This window comes from Octodon degus, unplaced genomic scaffold (assembly GCF_000260255.1).
Source record: "Octodon degus isolate 3935 unplaced genomic scaffold, OctDeg1.0 scaffold00016, whole genome shotgun sequence".
NCBI classification, from domain to species: domain Eukaryota; kingdom Metazoa; phylum Chordata; class Mammalia; order Rodentia; family Octodontidae; genus Octodon; species Octodon degus.
In genome coordinates, this window is record NW_004524592.1 from 8,763,798 (window position 1) to 8,788,016 (window position 24,219).

Sequence of the window (24,219 nt, forward strand, 5' to 3'; positions counted from 1 at the left end):
AGCTCTTTGCTGCTGCCCTCTGCTATGTGCTGCTCTGCCTTGGAGCCAGCTGAGTGTGGACTGAAACCTCCAGTAACTGTGAGGTAAATAAACCTTTCCTTCCTTCATTTTGAGTGTTGGGTATTTGTCCCAGCAACAAGAGAAGAGTAACTAAGACATATGGTCTTATCACAATACAAGTATAATAAATTGCCTTTTATTCATTAAGACAAATAAAATACCTTTTAACTTATATAAGTATTCTAATTAGAATAAAATGTAGCTTCTTAAATTATTAATTTCCAGTTCCACAAATTAAAAGACAGTATCTATCAAAACCTAAAGAAAAAAAATATACCCACTTCAATCAGGACCTAAACAGCATCTTAAAAAAAACATTAACTCCAATCAAAGTACTAGAATAACCAACCAAAGTAGAATTACAGTAAGGAAGTAAAGTTACTACCTAAAGAAAACTTACCATAACAAAGGTTTCCTTTTTTCTTGCATCACAATCTCCCTTAAACAGTCAGCTATTAGAACTAAAATTGTCTAATCAATGTAGGCTAACTGTTTTACCTGATCACAAGTTTTCATTTCATGAAACATTCATTAGCAAGGGTCTAATGAACATATTCAAGTATTATACAATGGGAATACAAAGACTAATAGAGTCCTGCTCTCAGAGAACCACAGTTTATAGCAGGCAACAGACACATCCATAATTTTTAAAGTTGCATGACAAATGCAGACACATTACTGCTACTAACCCCATTACTGCTACTAATAACAGCTTCGTATTTATCGAATCTTTTCTACTGGAAGCATTCTTCTGGGCATTTCATTTCTTCAAGGTCTCAATGTGTAACTGTGCCCAGCACATATTATCTCATTTGAGGTGGTTATTACTTTGTGTAAACGTGACTAGATAAGCTGTTTGGTCAAAAAACATAGCTAAAGTTTTTTTTGTTTTTTGAGGTTTTTTTTGGTGTGATTAACATTTATTACCAGTTGATTCTAAGTAAAGCAAATTACCCTTCATAACATGAGTCTTAATCTGAAGGCCTTAAGGACAAAGTTTACAAAAAAAAAAAAAAAAAAATTCCAATACTATAAAACAGAAGTTCTGAAGAAATTTCCAGCCGACTGGCCTGCCACTGCAATCACTTGAATTAATTCCTTGAGATATATGTAAATACCCACCTCCCATATGTGTGTAGAAGGCACCTATGTGTGCATACATGCCTTGTGCACGTGTACACACACACATACACACACACATGGATAGATAGGTCCTTATGTGCATGGCTTGTTTCCCTGAAGAACTTGAACAGAGATTTTGGTACCAAGAATGGTCCTGAAACAACAGAATTTTAAGATAAATTTTCTGTCAATGGACAGGCGCAGGGACCAGGGTTTGATCACCAGTGTGCCACATCAGGCCCACCCCTGGGGTATGCTGAGACAGCAATTGAGACTGGGTGTGGTGGCACACGCCTGTAATCCCAGCCATTGAGGAGGCTGAAAAGAGGCTCACTGAGTCCAATCTGTGTAGACAGACCTTGTAGCCCCTGTACTAAACACATTAAAAAAAAAAGAAAGATAAATTTTATGAATTACTCTTTAATTTCTGTAATCAGTTCTCTAACTAGATTAGATCTTAAGGCATTAATGACTATTTCTACTATTAGCAAAGAAAAGACTGATAGTCTATGGTGCACTATGGTAACAAAGATACACTAAATATCACCTATAGATATACCTAGTCAATACGTATAAGGAGTCCGGCATAATGGTGCACACTTGTAACCCCAGCTATTCTGGACCCTGCAGGAGGTGCACAAGTTTGAGTCCAGCCTGGACAACTTAGTGAGGTTCTGCATCAAAATAAAAAATAAAACAGGGCTTAAAAATAAATAAATAATAAAAAATAAACAGGGCTTGTAATAGTTTGTGTCTTGATGTCCCTCCAAAGCCTCATGCAGTCATTGCAGTGGCTTCTAGAGTTTGTGATTAGTTCATGGTCCAATGCTGGGATTATAGGTGTGAGTGTCACATCCACTCTGGGGCAGGTAGCCTGAATAAAATGTGAGGAAGTGAGACTTGTTAGTGGCCTCAGCTGCTACTCCTCCTTTGCTCTTTGCTGTTTTCCAATCCATGGTTGTACCTCTGCCATGTGCCACTGTGCCTCAGAGCCAGCCATGTATGGACAGAAACCTCTAACTGTAAGCTACATAAAATAAACCTTTCTTTCTTAATTTTAGGTGTCAGACATTTTGTCCCAGCAACAAGAGAAAAGTAACTAAGACAGAATTTGGTACCAAGAAGTGGGGTCGTTGCTGTGACTATACCTGACCATATTGTCCAAGGCCTTTGGGAACGGCTATGGAAAGAGATAGGAGAGGTTTGAAGACATTCCAAAAGAGAAGCACTGGAATGTCTTCAGTTGTTCTGTATGGGAGAGTCTGGTCAAAGCTTACATGACCAGAAGGCTGACAGAAGTCCTGCTGTGACCAGGCTGTGGAGGATTCTTATGGGAAGAAGGACTACACTGGTTGGTGGACTCCAGACGATGTGTGGTAGCACTTGGGAGAAAGTTTGTCTGCATTTTGCTCATGTCCAGAGACTGCATGAAACTAACATTAAGCGTGAAAGACTGACTAATCTTGCAAAAGAAATTTCAAGGCAGTTAAATGTTGAGGTAGTGGCTCAATGGCTATTGTTGGGAACTTTTAGTCAGATTTATATCGAGACTCAAGAGCAAACAGCCCAGCAGGATGGCTTAAAAGGTGACTTTCACCAGAAAGGAAGCTCTAATAAAGCTGTGGACTGCAAAGATTGAGTTAAAAGATCTCCATTGTGGAGGAACAGGAGAGTAGAAAAGATAGCCTGAGGGCATCACAAGAAGCAAGCCTACACCCACTGCAGCCTCAAAACTGCTTTGAGGAGAGAGCCACAGAGGGCCAAGTTCCAGAATGGCAGCATCATAGAGAATTTGCTCCTCAGAATCAGTATCAGAGTGCTCAGTAATCCAGGCATTCAACTCCTACAGCCATGAGAGAAGAAAACCTGGCTACTGTTCCAGCTGGCAGAAGGCCTTGGTATCACATGCAAAATGTAAGAGTTCTGAGATTAAGAAGGCTTCCACCTAGATTTCAGAACAAGGCTCGGGAAGCCAGGCAGTGTGCCTCTGAGAATACAGTACGTGAAGCAGTGAGTGAGAAGCCTAACATGCAATGAAAACCCCAGAAATTTGGAAAAGCCAGGAATGTGGATCATCTAAGGAAAGTTGCAAGGAGAGAACAAAGCAGGCCTAAAAGAGAAGCCATGAGTGATACCACCAGAAATACCCTAGAGGTGGAGTCACGTGGAGCTAACAATTTGCCACAGATAGCTTCAGATGTTCCACGTGGAACTACAGGACTTAATGTTTGCCCTTCTGGATTTTGGACCTACTTTGGTCCCAATGCTTTGTATCCTGCTGTTTGTACCTTTGGAATGGTAATGTTTATCTTGTGCCACTGAATGTTAGAAGTATTTAACTTTTCATTTGTACAGGGGCTCACAGCTAAGAGTTTGCCTTAGATCTTGGAGACTTGGGAATTGGACTTTTCAGCAACGCTGAAACTGTTAGGATTCTGGCAACTCTCAGAGATGGACTAAAATGTCTTTTGCATAGAGGGATGTGCATGAGTCTTTGGAGGGCCAGGGGTGGAATGTTACAGTTTGTGTCTAGGTGTCCCCCCAAGGCTTCATGCAGTCAAGGGGCACCCTCTAGAATCTGTGATTAATTCATAATACAATGTGGGGATTATGGGTGTGAGGGTTACTCCTGCGCTGGGGTTGTCTGCATTACAACATAAGGAGAGGAGAGAAACTTGCTAGAAGCTGCAGCTGCGACCCCCTCCCCTTGCTCTTTGCTGTTTTACCACAGCCACGAATGGTTGCCCTCTGCCACGTGCTACTCTGTCTTGGAGCCAGCTGAGTATGGATTGAAATCTCCACTGTGAGCTAAATAAAACTTTCCTTCCTTACTTTTGGGTGTCAGGTATTTTATCCCAGCAACAAAGAAAGGAACTCAGGGCTGGAGATACTCAGTAGTACACTACTCCTGGTTTTGATCCCCAGTATTACTTAAAACAAAAAGAATGTATGAATGAATGAATGAATGAATGAATGAGGGTTCTGAGTAACCATGTATTTAATATCTGTGAACATTTTTGCCAAACTAACAAGTAGCATAAAGAGATGAACTACCAGTAGTTGCTCCTAACTGCAGCATACAAAATCAGGAAAGAAAAGGATGACCTCAGGGATTCTCTTTACATAAACTTAAATAATTTGTCTATGGATATTAGGAACTTTGTTTTAGCACTCGGTCCATAACAAATTTTACTTGGTCATACATACCCTCCAAAAAAGAAGACAGTGAAGTTGCTGTATAAAACCCGCTCACTGAGCCCGGGGAGACAGCTCAGTAGAATAAGTGCTTGCCTGGCAAGCACGGGTCCTGACTTCAATCCCTAGTACTGAAAAAAAAAAAAAAAAACCTGCTCATGGGTCCTAGAGGATAGACCTTTAAGTGCATTATGAAAAATTATGAAGGGAATCCCAGCACCCTTGAAGAGCTGTGTTTATTCTTATGGTTGGTGTTATTTGTAGATCAGAAATTATTTTCTATTTTTTAATTTTATTTTTTGAGGCCAGCTCAGCCCACCCTGAGGGCGGAACTGGCACAGCATGTGGTGCTGGGAATCAAACTATGGTTCCCTGTATCCGCCTAAGCTTGCCTAAGCAAGCACTTTAGACTACTGAGCTGTCTCACTGACCCATAGGTCAGAAATTATGCAGGAACTGCTACCACTGAATCAAGAAAACTAAATGTAATGGGGATAACTGAATTCCAGAGTGGCAGAGCAGCACTTAATACCCAAAGACAAGGTAGACATTAGTCAAAGCAGTAATCAGAATAGTCTGACTCAATGGGACTTACAGCATTAACTAGTTGATCACAGTGTCCCTAGATGTGAAGTAGATGGGCAATCTAAGTTCTTACTTGACTTATACAAATAAAATTCCACAAGTGGACAGAAGTCTAAAACATGAATCAACAGTCATCAACCCTCAATTGATTCACCAGCCATTTACTGGCCCAAAATTCCAAGAATAAAGAAGAGACTAGGTAACCTTAAAGAAGCATGCCACTATATTGCCAGAAACTCAAACTGTTAATCTTTTGTTATGGCTTGTATCTAGATGTCCCTCCAAAGTCTCATGTACTCATAGGTTGGAGTTCTGAAAAGAGGCTAGATCTCACGTGATGCTTTAGGTTCAATTGTGTGATGCTGGAATTACGGGTGTGTGATTACTAAATTAGTCTACTGATTGTTCTAGCATAGTTCTGGGTGTGAGTGATTTGAAGGCCGCCCTGGGTGGGGGTGGCACCACCCAACAGCATGGAAGAGATAAATGGGGCATGTTCTACAGCTGTGGCTTTTGTTGCTGTTGCTTGCTTATCACTCTGCTGTCTCCTGCTTGCCTCCCATAGAGACTGCCTCTCCTCTGCCATGTCCCTCTGCCACACCACCCTGCCCTGGACCCATCTGAATGTCAACCTTTGAGTGTCCAATATTTTTTCTCCCTTAAATTTTAACTCCTTTAACTTTGAGTGTCAGATATTTTGACACATCAAAGAGGAAAGTATCCAAGACATCTTTCTACCTTCACTAAAGGAAACCATGGTATTCTACAAAAATGACTATACCACATCATTTAATTTTACAGTAATCCCAGAAGACTCAAACATGGGCCAACAGTCACAGTAGACGCTCATAGAAGTTAGGTGATTGGTGGAGTTTTACCTCAAGCCCATTTTACAATGGATTAAGTGGGCTATGCTACTATTTTCCCAGTTTTGGAATATATATATATATGAAACAGACCTAACCTAGCAACTGGCAAAAATCCCTATTCTAGTTCCCTAAGCTGGTCTCCATAATTCTAAGACAAAAAATTTCTGGAGTTCTAAATCACCCAACTTCTTGTACTTTGCTACAGCAGCCCTAAGAAACAATACTAGCCATATTTACCAGGTGAGTTTTATCCTAAGAGTAATGGCAGCTTTGGAAGTGTATTAGAAAGAGAATACCCTGACATGATCAAATTAGCATTTTACAAAGAATTACAAATTTGAATTTTCCATAGACTACAAAAAATAAATTCAAAATGGAGGAAACTAAGGGTAAAAATGACTCTTCAAAGCTGGAGTCTTAAGCGGGGTGAAAAATAATGGAAATTCTGAAAGTGGTAGCAGTTTAAGTTTAAAAAAAAAAAAGTGAATAAGAGCAACAGGAAGATTTGCATGATAACAAAAATAAGACAGATGCTCAATGTTATCTTTTGGGTAATTTATGCTACTTTTACTCCCAAATAATGTTTTGACAAATAAAACTTCAATTTTATATACTGTTAAAATCTGACTTTGTTTTTTGTTTTGTTTTGTTTTCGTTGTTTTTTTTTTTCTATGTGGTACAGGGTCTCACTATGCAGCTCAGAATCATAGCGATCCTCCTCTTTCCAGCCTCTCCAGCCCTGGGATATATCACCACTCCCAGTCTCTGTGGCCAGCTCAGAGCACTTGGGGTGGGGCCTGTGTGCATGTGGTACCAGGGATCAAATCCTAGTCCCTAAACTTATTAAGGCAGGCGCTTAGTCTACTGAGCTATCTCACTGGCCCTTTGACTCTGGTCTTTATAGAACACAGTAAGACACACTTTTCTGAAACTTACTATTATATACGTCAAGGATATTTATTTTATAAAGCAAAAGTCTTCATAGTAATAAAACTTAGAAATCTACTATAACCATACTGTCTAAGAAGTTTTAGTACTGCTACAGCGTTTGGTTAGTACATATGGCATGCTGGTTTTTATTCTATTTATAAATATTTCCACCTACGTCATTACTTAACTGTAAAGTTCTGAAAAGTAACACTACGTCCCCTCACCACTGTGTTCCCATGTCTAACACATAAGGCCAAAATAAACATATTAGCTTCTACTGCTAATTTACAACTATTTATAGTCATGAACTTTAAAAGTTATTACATGGTCAATAAAATGGATTTACCTGTATAGCCCATAAATTTTCCAGGGATTTCTTGATTACAGCAACGACTGCAGAAGATTTGCCCACATAATCGGCAATGGTGCCTGCGTCGGAAGGTCGTGAATTTCTCACTGCAGTCATAGCACTCTTTACACTGGCTATCTGGCATCCAGTATTGCTTCAAGTCACTATCCTGTAACAATAAAAATGTATGAAGAGGGGGCAGGGAGATGGCTCAGTGGAATAAGCGCTTCCCTGGCAAGCACAAGAGCCTGAGTTCAATCCCTGGTTCCGCAAACAAACAAACAAACAAAAAAAATAGACTTAAAAATGTATGAAGACTTCTTGAAAACACTGGCAATGATAAATGAAATCCTAGATTTCTTTTGTAGAAAATGACAAGCTAATTCCAAACTTCATGTGGAATGCAAAAGGCCAAAATAAGATAATCTTGAAGAAAAACTGAAGGATTTATATTACTAACTATAGAGATTTATTCTAAAGCTAAAATAATTTAGACAGTATTGATGAAAAAGTTCTAAAAAAACAAAGAAGCTATAGACAGACAGGAGTGCTCCAACATTCCCTCCACACACTACAAGATTCATAATGCAATCAGAAAAGGCTGGTCCTTTCAAACCATCAGTCTTGGGTCCAACAGGACATCCATGGGGACAAATGCAAAGCTGAACCCTAATCACACGAATCATAAAATTTCTTCAAGTAAATGAGAGAATATCTATTAGTCTGACCTAATAAACACTTAATAGTTTGTAGCTGGAGGAAGTAATAAACAAACCTTCCCCCAAGAAGCACTATGCCATTTGCAGTGGGTATGAAACAATCCCCCTAAGGGCTTAATAAGAAATCTCCCAACATTACCTGGCTTTTCCCCTCCATGATTTCCTTGAGACGTTTTAATACTGTGCTGAGGCTTCGGAGCTGAACAGCTGTACGAGGGTCATGACCTCCAAAAGTAGGTTCTGCTTTCCTTCTTGTATCTGAGTCAGATTTAAAAAAATACAATAATTTTTGCTAATAACCTATTTATAACATCGTACATATGTGATAAAGGTGTCTCCTATTTTAGTATATTTCAATGTTCCCCCAATGACATGGATTAAGAATTAAAACTGGACTTTATAAGAGTAATAGGTTATTAAAAGTTTTCTGGGGTTTCTTGTTGTTTCTCAATGCTAGGGCTTGTCCCCGGGGCCTTCTCACTAGCTATGTTCCTGCCCTTTTCTACTTTTTATTTGGAGAGAGGGCCTCACTGAATCATTTAGGCTCAAGTGTGGAGATTACAGGCATGAACCACAGCCCTGGCTAAAGTATTTCTTATTACAATGCACAACATGGTTTCATAAGAAGTAACGACTATCGGAAACAAGTACTATCTGAGATGACTGATAGTTCTAGGGAGGGGATGGGAGTATAACTTACATGGCCAGAATTTACTAATGATTTATTGTACTCTGTGACCCTATCCAGTAACAACCACAGCACATTTAGTGGAACAAAAGGTAATCCCAGAGGCTTAACTTAGCTTGTCTCAAAAATCAAACAGGTAAGCAATAGGCTCAAACAGTTCAGTTCTGGAGCAGATTATCAGAAAGAAATATAACAGCCCAGCCCCTAAAGGTTCTGAAAGACTTCAGAACATACAGAATGCTAAATGTTACCATAGTAAATATGACCAAGTTCCAAGCACACTAAATTGCCAGTGGATTTCTAAAACTCCAAACCTCCTCCTCCTCCTCCTCCTATCATCTCCCAAACCCTGCAGCTCGCTTTCACTTGAAATAGCAACACAGAAACCAAATCAAGCAGTAATAAAAACAAGCCAGCTTTGTGGCCAGAACAGGACAAGCCAATAAAAGTTGCTGCCTATTATTTCCTTATTTTAGACCAAATTACAACTGAGCTTTGTACCTATTCCTGGCTCCAGTAGTTTCAAAATCTAAGGGTGAAATGGAAGAAACTGACAAAAGAAAATGAATATCTTATTAGCTTAAACCTAGTAATCTGTGAAGTACCCCAATCCAGGAAGTCTTCCCTTATCTAGTTTCACATTCCAAGGTTTAAATTACCCACATGAGTCTGAAAATATACTTAATTCTTTCCAGAAAAATCACAGAACTATTATTAGAGTGTGATTATTATATTTAACTATTAGTTATTATTCCTACTCCCTTACTATGTCTATTGATAAATTAAACTTTATCACAGGTATGAACATGTACAAAAAGATATAAGATGTATAAGGTTGATACAAGCTATGGATTCAGGCATCTACCAGAGGGTCTTCCCCAACAGATAAGGGGAACTACTATAAAATAGAAATTATTCCACCCTGAATCTGCCTCAAACTCACTAGACCAAATTGCAACTGTCTGTATTAGTTGTTCTGTTTTGTTTTTGGTCAGGTGCTCTAAAAAGGATTACAAGATAAAGACAATTAGGCATCTAAATCCAAATTTATAAAGAACTTCCTAAAAATGTAATTGCTAAAAAAATTATGGTATCTAAACTGTACCTATAGGGAGCCTGCTGATTAACTCAGTTGTTAAGTGCCTGCTTATGCAAATATAATCAGGCACAGGATACCGAGGTTCAATCCCCAGACCCACCCTTAAGGCAGTCTGAGCCAGCCCAAAAAAAAAAAAAAAAAAAAATTTGTGTATATATATATATATATATATATACATACACACACATACATACATACATATATATATACACACACACACATACATATATATATATCCTTCTCAACTTCAGGGCTGGCCAAATAGCTCAGCGGATTAAAGCGCTGAGGAGCTTTAATTAAAGCACAAGCAGGTACAGGGGCCAGGGGTTCAATCATGGGACGTGCCTTGCTGGTCCCACCAATGGGGCGTGCTGAGGCTGCAACTGAGACTGGGCTTAGTGGTACATGCCTGTGATCTCAGGTCTTGGGAGGCTATATACAGGCAGGTCACTACGAGTCCTATCTAGTAATAAGCCCCTGAACACCCACTACACCCTTACCTAAAATACAAAAATAAATAAAATGTACTTATTTTTGAAAACTTCCATCTTTCTACAATTATACCTTAATTATGGTATACACCTCAGATGTGTGGTTATTAATAGGTAAGTTTTAAAATGATCATTTTTTTCTTGAGCCTCAAAAGACAAACCTACTCTACCTGAGGCACAAGATGAAAAAAGAGAGAGATGAAGCTGTGAGAATGATCACAGCAGTACTCACAGACACGGGCAACACTAAACTATGAGGCCTTTTTTCATTCAGCTACTAGGAAAGAAAGCAAGTATTAACAGCCCATCCGCTGGAAAGGATGAGTGCAATCCTTCCTAGAGCCACAAGAATCCTCTTAAAAGAAAGACCCTGAGAGAAAATCTGGTCTTTTTCTTTATCCTTATGCAAATATTCTTAGCTGTTTCTCTAACTAAATGGATACTACAAAATAAAATAACTTCCTTAAGGTCAAAGAATTAAGTAGAATTACACTCCGTTGATGGGGCACGGAACTTGTTTGGCCAAACAGTCCCAGGCTTCTGAAGCTCAAATGCCTGCAAGGTAGAATCCAAGAAGTAGGTAGACTTGATAAAGGCAATAAAGTATAGAAACTCCAGCAAGCAAGACATTACAGCTCCACCTACAGAAATTTATTGAATTAGTCAAGTCTATCACAACTCCACAGGCAAAGCTTGGCTGTAACCTTAAAAGATTAGATTCTAGTCTTAGTTGCCCCAATTTTACAACTAAATAGTTTTTGTGGGGCCAGGGAGATGACTCAGTAGAATAAGCGCTTGCCTGCAAGCGCAGGGGTCTGAATTTAATTCCCGGTTCTGCCAAAAAAAAAAAAAAGTTTTTGTGCTTAATTCAGAGACCTCTGCTCTCCTTGGCTCCCTTTTCCTCTCTGTAGCAAAGCAAAGTTTAGCATTATTTGCAAAACTTAAGGCTCAGAGTCCACCAAAGAAGGGGCAATAGATGAAATTTTTCAGACAATATCCCAATTCAGGATAGTAATGACAAGAACTTCAACAAAAATAGTGTTGCCATGGGTCAGGTTTAAAAGCTAAGAAGCATTTATGGAGGCTAAAGGCTAAAGTGGAAATGGTTTGGAATATAATAAGAGCCTGTCTCTTGCTCCCTCTCCCAACTCTTCCAACTCTTCCTTTCAAACTGCTAACAGAGTCCTGGCAGAGCTCACCCAAGAAAACCTATGGAGGTAATACAGCTACCCACCGTTAGGGCTATTTCTCACTCAGGGATCTCACGGGAAAGATCAGCTAGACCAAACAAGATCCTGTGTTCAGGGACACTTAATTCCCAATGCTGTATCCCACTTCCCTAAACCACTTTACCTCCTCTGATCTCTTAACTCAGACACTGATCCTCAGCCCACACATAGAATAGCACAGAAATGAAGATGACTGTGTAGACTGGGGTGCAGAACAAGCAGGCAAGGGGAGGCAGACAGCCACACTGGCAGTGTGCACCCAACAAGGACAGAGGTTAGGAGCAAGGCAGCCTAGTGATGGAGTTGACACTTTTGCAGCCAGAGGCATGCACATTAGCATCCCAACAACAGATGTAAAATTCATTCACAAAGTTGAAACTGACCTGTGTTCTCTTGGGAATGCTGCAAACTGTTTTCTGCTGAAACCCAATCAAGTAAGATAAAAAAAAAAAAAAAAAAGTCAAGAGGTATGTATCATACCTAAATCAAAGTTTATTGTCATGTTTGAGAATTTTTTCAGGTATCTACAAGTTCTTTCAGGACCCAACTAAGAGTTTTCTTTATTCTGAAGAATGCATGACTATTCCAAAAAGCAGGAGAGTTAAGTGAACAACCAACTTGTAAAACAGAATGACAATGGGAAAATCTAACATACAGATAGGCATGAAGTGAGAACACTGCTTTACCTAATACTGAAGAACGTCGCTGCAGTTCCTCATTGAGCTGCTTTTTATAAGGAACAGGTGACCTCACAGATTGTGTTCGCGAAGGGAGCTGAGGGCTGGACCAGCTTCCACTTTGAGACTGCTGCTCTCCTTGGCCCCCCTCTCCTTTCTCTGTGACAAAGGAAAGCTTGGCATTATTTTTTCCAGAAAATAGTGTACTTCAGACAACAGTGTATGTTATATGCATAACTCAAAGTTATGGTATTCTTTAAAGAAAAAGTTCAAAGTAGAAGGCAAAATTAAAGGCTAGTAATCATACACACATGACCTACACACTTTTCATTTGAAATTATTTAATCATATTAAAAATAAAACAAAAAAATTAAAATAAAATGCAAGCTTCACATGAAGATCTAGATTTTCTGACTACAGTATATATATTCCTTACACTGTTAAAAGTGTCTATGTTCTCAATAAATATTTGCTAAGGTAATAAAGTTTTATTCTATGAAGCTAAATGTAATATATCTTGAATGGAATTCTGAAATAGAAAAAGGACATTAGATAAAGAATAAAGAAATCTAAACAAAATACAGAATATACACTCATTAACAAAAACATGTCAACAGTTCAGTTATTGTAACTAATGTGCCATACTAAAGTAAGATATTAATAAGAAGGAAAACCCAGTGTGGGTTCACATGGGAGCTCACTGTACTATCTTCCCACTTTTTCTGTAAATCTAAAACTATTCTAAAACATAAAGTTTCTTTTTTAAAAAATCATAGTTTCAAAAATATGCTAACAATTTTTTTATGCTAACAATTTTTATAAGACATTAAACATGCCCACTAATAAAATTCAGTTCTACTAAAACATCTACTGAGTTGATAAAACTATTAACCCCCTAAATTCCTTACAGGATTACTTTCTAACATATTTCAAACAATAAAGACAAATTGATGGCAAAAGATAATAGGATTATATTTTTTTTTAAATTCTTCTTCCAGATACAAAACATATTACTTAAGGAGAGTTCATTTTAGGAGTATCTTCCCAGCCAGGCATGGTGGCACACACCTGTTATCCACTCAGGGAGGACTTGTGGTCACTGCATGCATCACAAGTTCAAGACTAGCCCGAAACAGCTCTGTCTCAAAAAACCAAAACCATCAACACTTAAATAGAAGTATCTTTCCATTCCATATCAGGTACATCTTAGGGATTCAAGTCATAACAATCCTGCTAACAACTTCCAACTTTTTAAAGTAAAAATCTTCCCTCCCATGCACTGCTCCCTCAGTGCTTTAATTAAAATCTTTTGGCTATTAACCTTCCAAAAACAAAGTCCACTCTGTAAACTTAAAAAGGTTAAAGTACATTAATAAAAAATTTGAAAAACCAACAAATTCTACTTTATCTTTACAAAGGAACCTCCTTTTAACATTTAGTTTTTCAATTCAGACTTTCAGTTACAAATAATTAAGGAGCTGGCAGTGAAAATTCTAGCTTTTTTTCTTAGGCAGAAAGTCCAAAACCTATGACTAAAGCTATCACACTGTTAATATTTCACTTTCTTGCAAAGACACAGCCTGAAAACTGAATAACAGAATTGCAAAGAATCAGAACTCGAAGTTTTCTGTTCTTTAAGAACAAGTCAAGTGCCAGGGATATGGCTCAGTGGCATAAGTGCCTGCCTGTCAAGCACAAGGTCCTGAGTTCGATCCCTGGTACCACAAAAAAAAAAAAGTAAAAAAGAACAAGTCTTAGGGGCCAGGCAGATGGCTCAGTAGAATACGCGCTTCCCTGGCAAGCACAAGGGCCTGAGTTCAATCTCTGGTTCCACAAAAAAAAAGGAACAAATCTTTGTCAGAGATGGGTATTCCATTGCCATTCAAACATTGTAGATGCATGCATTCAGCAAAAAGGGGGAATATAAATGAAGGACCATTTTGTAGTGAAAAAAGTATATATATATATTTGTATATATATCTGTATATACAAAATAGGATAGATATATAGCTACTTTTTCTTAGTTCAATGAGAAGATTTGTACTAATAGCATTTAGACAAGATATAAGCTGCATCTTGTAGTATGAATACTACGAAGATGACAATATGCAATGTATTAATTATTGTAACTGTCCTACTAACGTTTTTTGAAGCCATCTCATTGGTATTTCTTTCTCAACAAAATTAATTAAAAAATAAAAATAAAATACAAAGAAAAAGAACTAGTCTTACCTTTGTTAAATCGAAAAAGGTTTACAAAAGAACTATACGCTGATTTAAAAGGCGGTTCATCCTGATCAGGAGTCAAAGGTTTAAAGTGTGTGAGATGAGAAGGACTAGTAGGAGATCGAAGCAAATCATTAGCAGAGTCCACTGTTGGGGAAGTCTTATCATCTGTGGCCATTTCATGGGTCTAAAAAAGAGAAGCAAGAGATGTAAATTTTCAGAAAGCAAAAGTTGAACCAAAACAACATGCAAGTATCTAGAAAATCCTTTCTGTGATAATTATCTATGAAAACCAAAAATACATCTGGTTTACCATATTACAGTTAAGGCATAAGAGACTGCTGCCTAGAGCAAAAGACTCTGGAAATCTAAAACTATGATTATATAATCAATCTTATTTTCAACACTAATAAAATGAATTAAACTTTGCAGGAAAGACATAAATCTGAACAGGCAAAAGAAAAAAAACACGTTCCTATCATTTATAGCTCTTTTTTTTTGGAAAAAAATGATACCAACTTTTAAAGTTATTGAGGAAACTGGTTTTACATAAGCACATGAATTTATTTCAACTTTTTATTTGAAAAGAATAACAAATAAATTAAGAAAAGGAAAGGAAATAGCCACCCTATGATGACATTTCTGCATAATCTCCACAATTAGCTCAAACCACCCCTCATCCCCTGTGATGACTATTCAACTCATAAGGCACTCTCCATCATCTTTCAGCCTAGATGCATGAGCCTGGGTTTTTCTCTTTAAGCCTAAACATACAAATACTAGGCAAACAACTCAGGTCCCTTTCTGTCCCTCTCTCTTTCCCTCAATATATTCTGCTCTTAAAAAAAGAAAAAAGAAAAATAGACTCATATATACTAAAGATAAAGGTTTTTTTGTTTGTTTGTTTTGGCGGAACTGGGGATTGGACTCAGGCCTTTGCACTTGCCAGGCGAGTGCTTGTTCTACTGAGCCATCTCCCCAGCCCCAAAGATAAAGATCTTAAAGAACTTTATTTCTAAATAATGAAAAATCTTAATTCAGTCAAAAATAAATCTAAAAACAACACTAGTTAGAGAATACAGTAAAGTATTAAGGTTTATTGTTTAGCATTTTGTCTATTTTTTATTATTTTAATAAGTTATCCAACTTTATTGTAATCTGTTATAGAAAACAATTTAAATAATAACCAGTATCTTTGGTTTTAAAGCATTTAGAAATCTGAGCTATAACAGGTGTGGGGGTACACACCTTTAATCTCAATACTTAGGAACTTGAGGCAGGAGAAAAGTGGGATTCAAGGCCAGCATAAACTATAAGCAAGTTCAAGGCCAGCTTGAATAAATAAAAAGACACAACTCCTTCCAAGTATCTCAGCAGAACCTCCTAAATGACACAAGGGAAATACTAGATTTCAAATACAGTGGGTTTGTGTTCCCAGAAGTCAAATAATGAATTCTAAGGAACAAGGGAGGTTAAGAGTAGAAAAATTTAATGGAGAAAAGAAAAGGGAAATAGGAATAGGGGAACAGGAAATAAGAATAGATTCAGGGAGAGAGGACTCCCGAATGAGTTGCCTTATTGTTTGGCATTTAAATTTATATTTCAAAAACAGAAAATATAACTCTCCAGTTATTAAAATGTTATCATTTGTAAGCTAATTTATACTTTACAAAGTGATATTATACCATTTTACAATGCTTTTCTCCTTCAAAATCTTATCTACCACTTTATTTTTACCATAATCATAAAAGGCACTAAGAGCAGGTCTTACTACTACACTGTACCTTTGAGGCAGCCAACAGACAATGAACCTACAACTTCCTCAGGGGGTCATGGAGATGGTAGTGGACTTGTCTTAGAGCCCAAGTTTAACTGCAAAGTTCTTCTTTATACCAAAATTCACGGACTTCCATTCTAGTCTATTTACATTCTCTAACTACTCAAGGCTTTTTCTGATAAATAACCAATAAATAAGTTAAAGCAGAAACAAAACCACTAACTTGAACTTGATTTGGGGCCATAAATGTTCACTGAAGTAGGGGGTGAAGAAAAAAGAATGGAGGAAGGAGAGAAGAGGTCTCTGATACGATCTTGTTTAAGGAATAGTAGAAAACAATCCTTAAGTATCATGACAGACCATAATTCAACTTAAAAATTTTGGGAAATAAGATGGTGATTTATCAAGTATAAACTGAAATTTTCCAGCCAGGTGTGGTGACGTATGCCTGAGGCAGGACACTCCCCACAAGCTCAAGGCCAGCCTGGGCTACACAGTAAGTTCCAGGCCAGAACTAAATAGCAAGACCGTGCCTCCCCAAAAAATGTCTAAATCCAAGTTTTCTGACTGGGGGTGTGAACTGGTAGTGGAGTGCTGGCCTAGCGTCCACAAGTCCTTGGATCCAGAATGACCAACAACAACCAATTAAAAAAAGAAAAAGAAAAAAAAAAAAAAAAACCTAACGCTTTTTGTTACTTAAAAAAAAAAAAAAAAAAAGCACAAAAGGATAATCTGGTGACAGCAACAACTTTCAAGCCTCGGCAAACAGCCTACATTCTATTTCTTCAAATTAACATCAGAGTTAGCAAGCTGCCTGATGTCTTGGAATTACTTTTTTTTTTTTTTTTGGCGGAACTGGGGATTGAACTCAGGCCCTTGCGCTTGCCAGAGAAGCGCTTATTCCACTGAGCCATCTCCCCAGCCCCAATTGGAATTACTTCTAAAGGTCATCTAGACACAAAATTTTCATTAGGCTTTGGACATACAAAGATAAAAATTGTTAGCAAAACATGCAGCCAGTGAAGTTTCCAAAACATAAGTTATATATAGTTCCTGATAAAACTAATTACAGCTCTTTTTTTTTTTTGGCACTTTAATAACTGTTCATGATACAAACTAAGATTCTTTCCTGAAAGGTAGTTAGAAATATTAACCTACTTAGCTAAAGACCTCTAGCATTTCACCAATAATTTACCTTTTCCTATTTCAAGGTTAGTGCAAAATATGCTGACCCACTACCACTCAATCTTGTTGGTAAAGCCAATCATTGAGCTAATCACATATTAAAATGTAGAAAATAAGTTGATCTTGTCAGCCAATATTGAAGTTCTAAATGGAAAATACACATACCAGCTCAGTCATTTCTAACTACAGTTTTATTTAAATATTCAAAATTTATCTGATAACATGAGACAGCTCAATATCACTAACAGTGGCTTCCATCAAGAACACTTTCCTGTTAAAATTGTTAGCCAGTATATCAAAAAAAAAGTGCATGAAAAAAAAAATTACATGATCCACATTACTTTCCCCAGAAAGACGAAACTGAGGACTCAAGAAATTAGTCTTGTTTCTCAGAAGAGACTTGAACAATCTTTGTCACAAGCCCAAACCAAAGAGAAAACAAAAAAAATTAAAAACATCCTAGGGGCAGAAAACAAGGTCCAAGTAAATCAGAAATAAGTATAGAACGCCAAACAACTACCTCTACTGTCAATATTGTACTTAATTTTACAGAAAAGGATGAATTGAATCAATATTTGATAATTTAACATATCACAATAGAAATAACTCGCTTTACACAAAATCCCAGCGATTCTATTTCTTGACTATCTTAAGAAAGATCACTGCTAAACTGGACACCATCCCCCCACAAATGCCTAGAATTACCCACTCACTCCATCCATTCCCATACTTTCGTTCGGAACATTTTTAAAGGGAAATGCATTACTAATTGGGAAAACTGGAAAATCAAGTCTCCCCCTCAAAAGACACTTTAAAATACTATACTGACGTGGAATCCTGTCAAATGGCTTAAGAATTCAGGGAGATAAATACGTATGGGAAACCTAGGACTCGTAACGGGCTTCCTCCAGCAGATCATTCATCTCCCAAGTAAACTGTGCACAAGGACCGGGGCGCACCGCAACTTCCAGGTGTCAAGGGTCCGTCAAAGACGCGCCCCTCCCGGCTACCGTACCCCGCCAGACAGGCGCGCTCCGGAACCCAGCAGCCCCGCTAACCCTCTGAACAGGTCCCCCGCGCGTCCCGGCCCAGCCGCGGCCACAGCCCGGCCTCTAGACCCCGGCGGTGGAGCCCCGGCGCTCGCTTTACCTCAGCTTCCCCCTCCGTTCCGGCCTGGCGCGCCTCAAGCTGGCCTCCTCCCCACTACCAGCCTCAGCGGAAAGCACCCCAGGCACCCTCTTGTACCTGTACCTCCCGCCCCGGCCCCGCCGGCCTCCCTCCGCCCCGGCCACTGCTTCACCCAACTCCAGCGCTGGAAGCTCGCCCCGGGCGCAGCCGCGAGACTCAAGAGTAGCCGGCGGTTGCTGCAGGAAGCGAAGCTGCTTACACTGTTTTTGCGGCGTCGGGCTTCCCCCCAGGCTCCGCCCCCTGCTCCTCCTCTCTACCAATCTTCAACCTTCCCCGAGGATAGGCTCCACCCCCTACGCTCCGCCTGCACGACGCTCGGATCACATGCTTAAGCAAAAGCAGTCTAACGCAGAGAACGTCGAACTGCTCATCTTGACAGGCGCCCGAGGGGCGCGGGGGAGTTCGGCTTTCCTAGAGGAAGCGGGGACTTAGGCGCGCGTGAGCATCACGCGGAAGTGCGCTGAGTGCCTTGGCCGGTGCTGGTGGGGCTACGGTCCGTGTGTGCTGCGCACTGTGGGTACTCTGGAGCAGTTCGGAGATAAGAAGCTGCCATCAGACTAACAGGCTTCGCCAATAACTAGCAGAGAGCCTTAGAAATAGCTCATGGGGGGGGGGGGGGATTTTTTATTTTATTCGTTTGGAGTAGTACGTTCATACCTCGTGTCTTGATTAGTTTCCTTGATCAGTTTCCCTTTCCACCTCCCCCTTCCCATTCCCCGTCTCCCCAAAGTCTGAGGGAGACTGCTATCTGAGTTTAATAATGGCAGTACCACTTCATGCATACTTGTTACGCATTAACTAAAATAAGGCAAGTAAAGCAATTGGCACAATCCCTTACAGTGTAAGTCATGTTTATGTAAGTCTTGTTTTGCCAATGTGAATCAAGATAAATCTGAGTTCTATCTGGCATGGTCTTGCTGCTGTGGTCGTCATTTTGTCCTGTTCAGAATGCTGTGGAAGTAACTAAAAAAAAAAAAAAAAAAAAAAATGGCCAAACCTCTTGACTGAAATCAGAGGTGCTATTTTGAATTGAATCCTGTAGATCCTTTTCCTCAAAACTTGTGGCAAACCTCCACCCAGTTCCCCTCAGCTGGTCTCTTCAGCTGCTGGAGCTGTGCCACAGAAACCTGCACATTGGCACCGGCATGACTCCTGGTCGTTCTCAACTGGGAGCTCAGCAGTCTTTCTAGAGCGTGTGTGTAGTTTCCTCTTCCATTCTTCACTCCTGGGGCCAGGGAGATAGCTCAGTGGAGTAAGGGTTTGCCTGGCAAGTGGAAGGTACCGAGTTAAATCCCTGGTTAAAAAAAAAAAAAAAAAAAAAAAAAAGGCAGGTAGCTCAGCAAATTAAAGCTGTCTCATTGCTCTCTGTTTATCAAGAAAACTTTTTTAAAAAAGAGAAAAAAAAAAAAAAAAAATCACTCCTATTCCAAATCTCCCCCTCCCACTACCTTGAATATCCTTTCCAACAGAGAAGCTCCCCTCCAAAAAAATGTTACCTTGGGTGCAACGTTTAAAGACCCAACAACACCCATCACAAGCTGCCCCAGCCTCACTTCATTACCTTTGGGACACAGAAGCCTCTTCTGTCCCAGTGCAATGTGCTGGGCCCCAGGCCCTGGAAGCTTGTGCTATATCTACAACCAAACCTTTTCCAATGAATTCCTCATCAGCCTGTAAGGATGTTCAAGTCTCTGCCTTCTTAAAAAAATTTTTTAAAAATAAGGCAGAAAAGTCTTTAAATTTACTGGGTATGATGGCACATGCCTATAATCCCTAACTTGGGAGGCTGAGGCAGGAGGATCACCATGAATTCAAGGTCAGCCTGGACTACACAGTGAATTGAAGGCCAGCCTGAAACACATAGTGAGAACCTGTTTGTTTTATTTTTTTTAAATAGATAAATAAAGTCCTTAAATGAATCCACTGGGTGTTAATACTGGTGGTCAACTTGTAACACCCAGCTGAACTGAACTAGCATGGCGCTAGGTGTGGGAAGCCCACCTGGGGATTGTTGCCAGCAGTATAAGAGGCAGAACTGGATAAGAAACTAATGGTTGGGAAGCCATTAGGGAGCTATTGGTCCTCTTGGCGGTGCTTTTCATGCTGGCTTTCCTGATTAGCTCGTCTGTCTTCGTGGGAGGAACTTGGAACCTGGTCATCTGAGAATGGTGATGGTTCATATTGGGAGAGCTCTGATCCTCACATTGAGCATCACTTCCTGGGTCTGGAGGGAGAGATGGTGCACTACTCAGTCCCCTGAAGAAGTTTGTCACATTGGCTTTCCTGATAGGAGCCCAGCTGTTCTTATCACTGGAGGAGCTCAGGACCTCGCTGTCACTAAGGATGGCTGTGAAACCTTTTGGGGGAGCTTTGGTTTTTACTTTGAGTGTTGCTTTCTGGCTCCAGTGCAGATCCCTCAGCCCACTAGTATGGAGCCTTCACTCTGCTGGCACAGACTTTCTAGCTTCTACCACTGACCTCTGAGCCTTCCCAGCACACACCTGTGAAACAGACCTGCATGAGGCTTTGTCGTGGACTCTTGGCTTCCGGTGGGACTCTAGGGGGAATTGTTATATGCTGCAGGTTTTCAGCTGGACTCATGTAGGACCTTACTGTGGGATCCAGGCCCTCAGCTGGATTCTTTTGGTCTTTAGGGTGCGGATAGATTTTCTGCACTCTTTTTGTATACGATTCTTGGGATGACTATTATAAAATATTATAATTAATGCCCTGTATTGTATTGTTTCCCCTCCTTGCAAAGCCCCAAACTATAACGATTTCTTGGGCTGGTGAGATGGCTCAGTGGTCTAAAGCACCTACTTGGAACTAGCTTGGCAAAGCATCAGGGACCGCGGTTCGATCCCCCAGCACCACATGCCAGCCAGCCCGCCCCCTGGTGGGCTGAGCTGGCCACACACACACACACACACACACACATAAATAAATAAATAAAAATTAAAAAAAAAAAACTATAACGATTTCATAAATGTATAATAAAGTATAAAATAAACTAGAGATAATATGAACAAAGAGTCCAGGTATATGGTATGGTACCATACCATATATATGGTAAAAAGAAACACCCATTTGACAAACATTTTTGCCACAAACTGAATGTACCAGCAATGTGTCAGGTAGGCATTACCTGAAGGATAAAACTGTGAATGTGACAAAAGTCTGTGTCCTCCGGAAGCTTGCAATCTAATATCTACATGAGCTTCCAGTTTAATTTCCATGGAAAAAAGGGGTAGAAAACTCATTCCCACCAACAATATGTAAGGGCTGCCTTTTCTTCACATCCTCTCTACCAGTTGTTATCTTTTGACTTTTTAATAACACCCAAGCTAATAGGTAGGTGATGGGATCTCTCATTGTGGTTTTATTTTTTCTGATAGCTAATGATGTGGAACATTTTTTCATATGCCTATGGGCTATTTATATATTATATTTTGTGACTGTATACAACTTTTGCCTACTTATAATTGGGTTATATGTTTTCTTGCTCTGGACCTGCTTGAGTTCCCTATAGATTTGGATAGTAGTGCCTTACCAAATGTGTGGTTCGCCAATATGTTCTCCCATTCCATAGGTTGTCTCTTTATTCTTTTGATTATTTCCTTAGCTTTTGACCCCTTTTTAGTTTGCTATAATTTCATTGGTCTATTTTGCTTTTGTTGCCTGACTTGTTCAGTCATACTTACCCTAAAACTCATTACATAGGCCAGTATTGTGGGACTTATCTTCTAAGTTTTGTTCTAACAATTTACATTTTCAGGTGTTATATTCACATACTTAATGCAATTTGAGTTTATTTTTGTATATTGTGTCTTGGTTACTTTTTATTTAGCTCACAGTTTGTGGAGATTTCAGTCTACACTCAGCTGACTCCAAGGCAGACTGGCACGTGGCAGAAGGCAGCAGTTCACAGTGGCAAAAAAAAAAAAAAAAAAAAAGCAAGAACAAAAAGGGAGGAGCCATGGCAGCAGCGCAGAGGCAGAGAGCAAGCCTCTTTCCTTTCTTGTATTACATGCAGGCTCTCTGCCCTGGGGTGAGTGAGCACTCACACCCATAATCACAGCAGCACTCACTCCCATAATCCCAGCATTGGATCATGAATTATTCACAAACGCTAGAAACCTGCCACCCCATGATTACATGAGGCTTTGGGGGGACACCTACACACAAACCATAACATACAGTGTGAGAAATAAGGTTATTTCCTTTTTGTGCAGTGAATAGTCACTATTTAGTGACAAGATTATTCCATGCAAATAATACAAATGATAGTCGCTATCAAAAATTATGTTTAACAAAACCTTATAATGTCAGACACACATGTAAATGTCACATGCTTTCTCGTGTGTGAGAAACTAAAAGCGTAAATGAGGACCAAAATGTGTAACAGATTGTGAAATAAGAAAACGTTCAAATGGGAACAGAAACTAGGAGGGGGAGGAGGGAAAGGAAAAGGAAACAAGTGAGTAAAGAAAGAAAATTGGAAATAAAGCCTTTGTAAGTAAGGAGAGGAAGAGGAGTTGATGGGAGGGGATGGGGAGGAAAACTAATCATATCGTGCACAGGTACAAATTCCCTGTGATGAACATGATCATTGTGTACCCTTAGAATATACCAGTAAGCTTAATAGAAATCAATAAAACCTTCTAATGCATTATTCTCCGCTTCACAATCACCTGCCTTGGAAGTTTTTCGTCTCTTTCCATACCTGTCATTCACTCTTCAAACTCCTATAGTACGATTTCAATCACAATATTGCTGCTAGAATCCTTCTACTGAAAGTGCGTGCAAGTAGGAGTACCTACCTGCAAATATTATTTTCACTTTCTAAAATCTCTCCATTAAGGACCAGGGAGACAGCTCAGTAGAATAAGTGCTTGCCTGTCAAGTGTAGGGTCCTCAGTTCAATCCCCAATACCTCTAAATAAATAGATAAATAAAATCTCTCCGCAGTGCTTCCTCCATTTTTGAAAACTTTCTCATCTGTTGGCTTCCACTCGTGGAGCTCTGTTGGCTCTCCCACTGCCACTCTGTATGGTGAGCTCTGTGCTTTCTGGCCTTACCAGGTGTGAGCGTTCAAAGTTCAGCAGGAGGTGGCTCTTCTGACTGAAGTCCCAGGTAATCGCGCTCTGACTTCAACTACTGTTACTCTGAGCTAAAGATTCCTGATTCCTCTTTCCAGCCCATCCACGCCTCCGGAACTCCAGATACAAGCGGCTCTCCTGCACATTTCTATTGTAGTACGCCACAGGTATTTCAAACTTCACAAACCTTTGCCTTACCTGCCTTGGCTGCCCTGCCACTTGGATCCACCTGCCCCGGCTTCCTCCAGTACTGAAATTACAGGCGTGCGCCACACCTCTGGTTTGCTTTATTATCTTCCAATGCAAATGATGAATGGGGCTTATTTATAATAAAGAGTAATAACTGCGTGTAGAGATACAGAAGACCACAAGACCTCGTGATGGTGACAGGCAATATCTGCAGGGCGTGGTTGCTCCGCCGCGTCCACTAGTTGCACTCTGAGGTCTTGCTTCTCCGCAGTTTCCACTTAGGGCACTCTGCGGGGGCCCGGAACTGGGCCAGACTGGGGTCGCCCGGGACGTTTTCGGAGCCCTGGGCCCCGCACCCAACTCCCGCCTGCAGGTGGCGCTCGCGTTCCTCCAAGGCGGGGTGTCAGAAGGAATCCTAGCAGTCCTCAGAGTGCACAAAAGGTTAGGCCTTGGACTCCACCCACTACAGCTCTGGCCCCGCCCATACTCTGTCCCCGCCCACCGCTGAGGCGACGGCGTGCGGCGATTGGTGAAGTGGCAGG

At 40.0% G+C, this 24,219-nt stretch overlaps 1 protein-coding gene and 1 long non-coding RNA gene across 2 annotated transcripts in view; both read right to left on the bottom strand.

Annotated features, from left to right (window-relative positions):
* The window catches only part of Pikfyve (phosphoinositide kinase, FYVE-type zinc finger containing), a 122,143-nt gene extending 103,574 nt beyond the window's left edge, over positions 1–18,569 (bottom strand). Inside the window, exons 1-5 of the mRNA XM_004626718.2 lie at positions 18,447–18,569; positions 14,246–14,426; positions 12,023–12,172; positions 7,969–8,087; positions 7,108–7,279 (exon numbers count right to left, since the gene is read on the bottom strand). Coding sequence (XP_004626775.1) covers positions 7,108–7,279; positions 7,969–8,087; positions 12,023–12,172; positions 14,246–14,417 — 613 coding nt within the window. The 5' untranslated portion in view covers positions 14,418–14,426; positions 18,447–18,569. The remainder of the gene's footprint in view (positions 1–7,107; positions 7,280–7,968; positions 8,088–12,022; positions 12,173–14,245; positions 14,427–18,446) is intronic.
* A 654-nt stretch (positions 18,570–19,223) lies between these two features.
* LOC111815440 lies at positions 19,224–23,973 on the bottom strand. Its single transcript, XR_002820135.1, has 3 exons — positions 23,863–23,973; positions 20,391–20,613; positions 19,224–19,614 (listed from the first exon to the last, which is right to left on the bottom strand). It is a non-coding gene; the product is annotated as an uncharacterized LOC111815440 (long non-coding RNA).
* Positions 23,974–24,219: the final 246 nt, after the last annotated feature.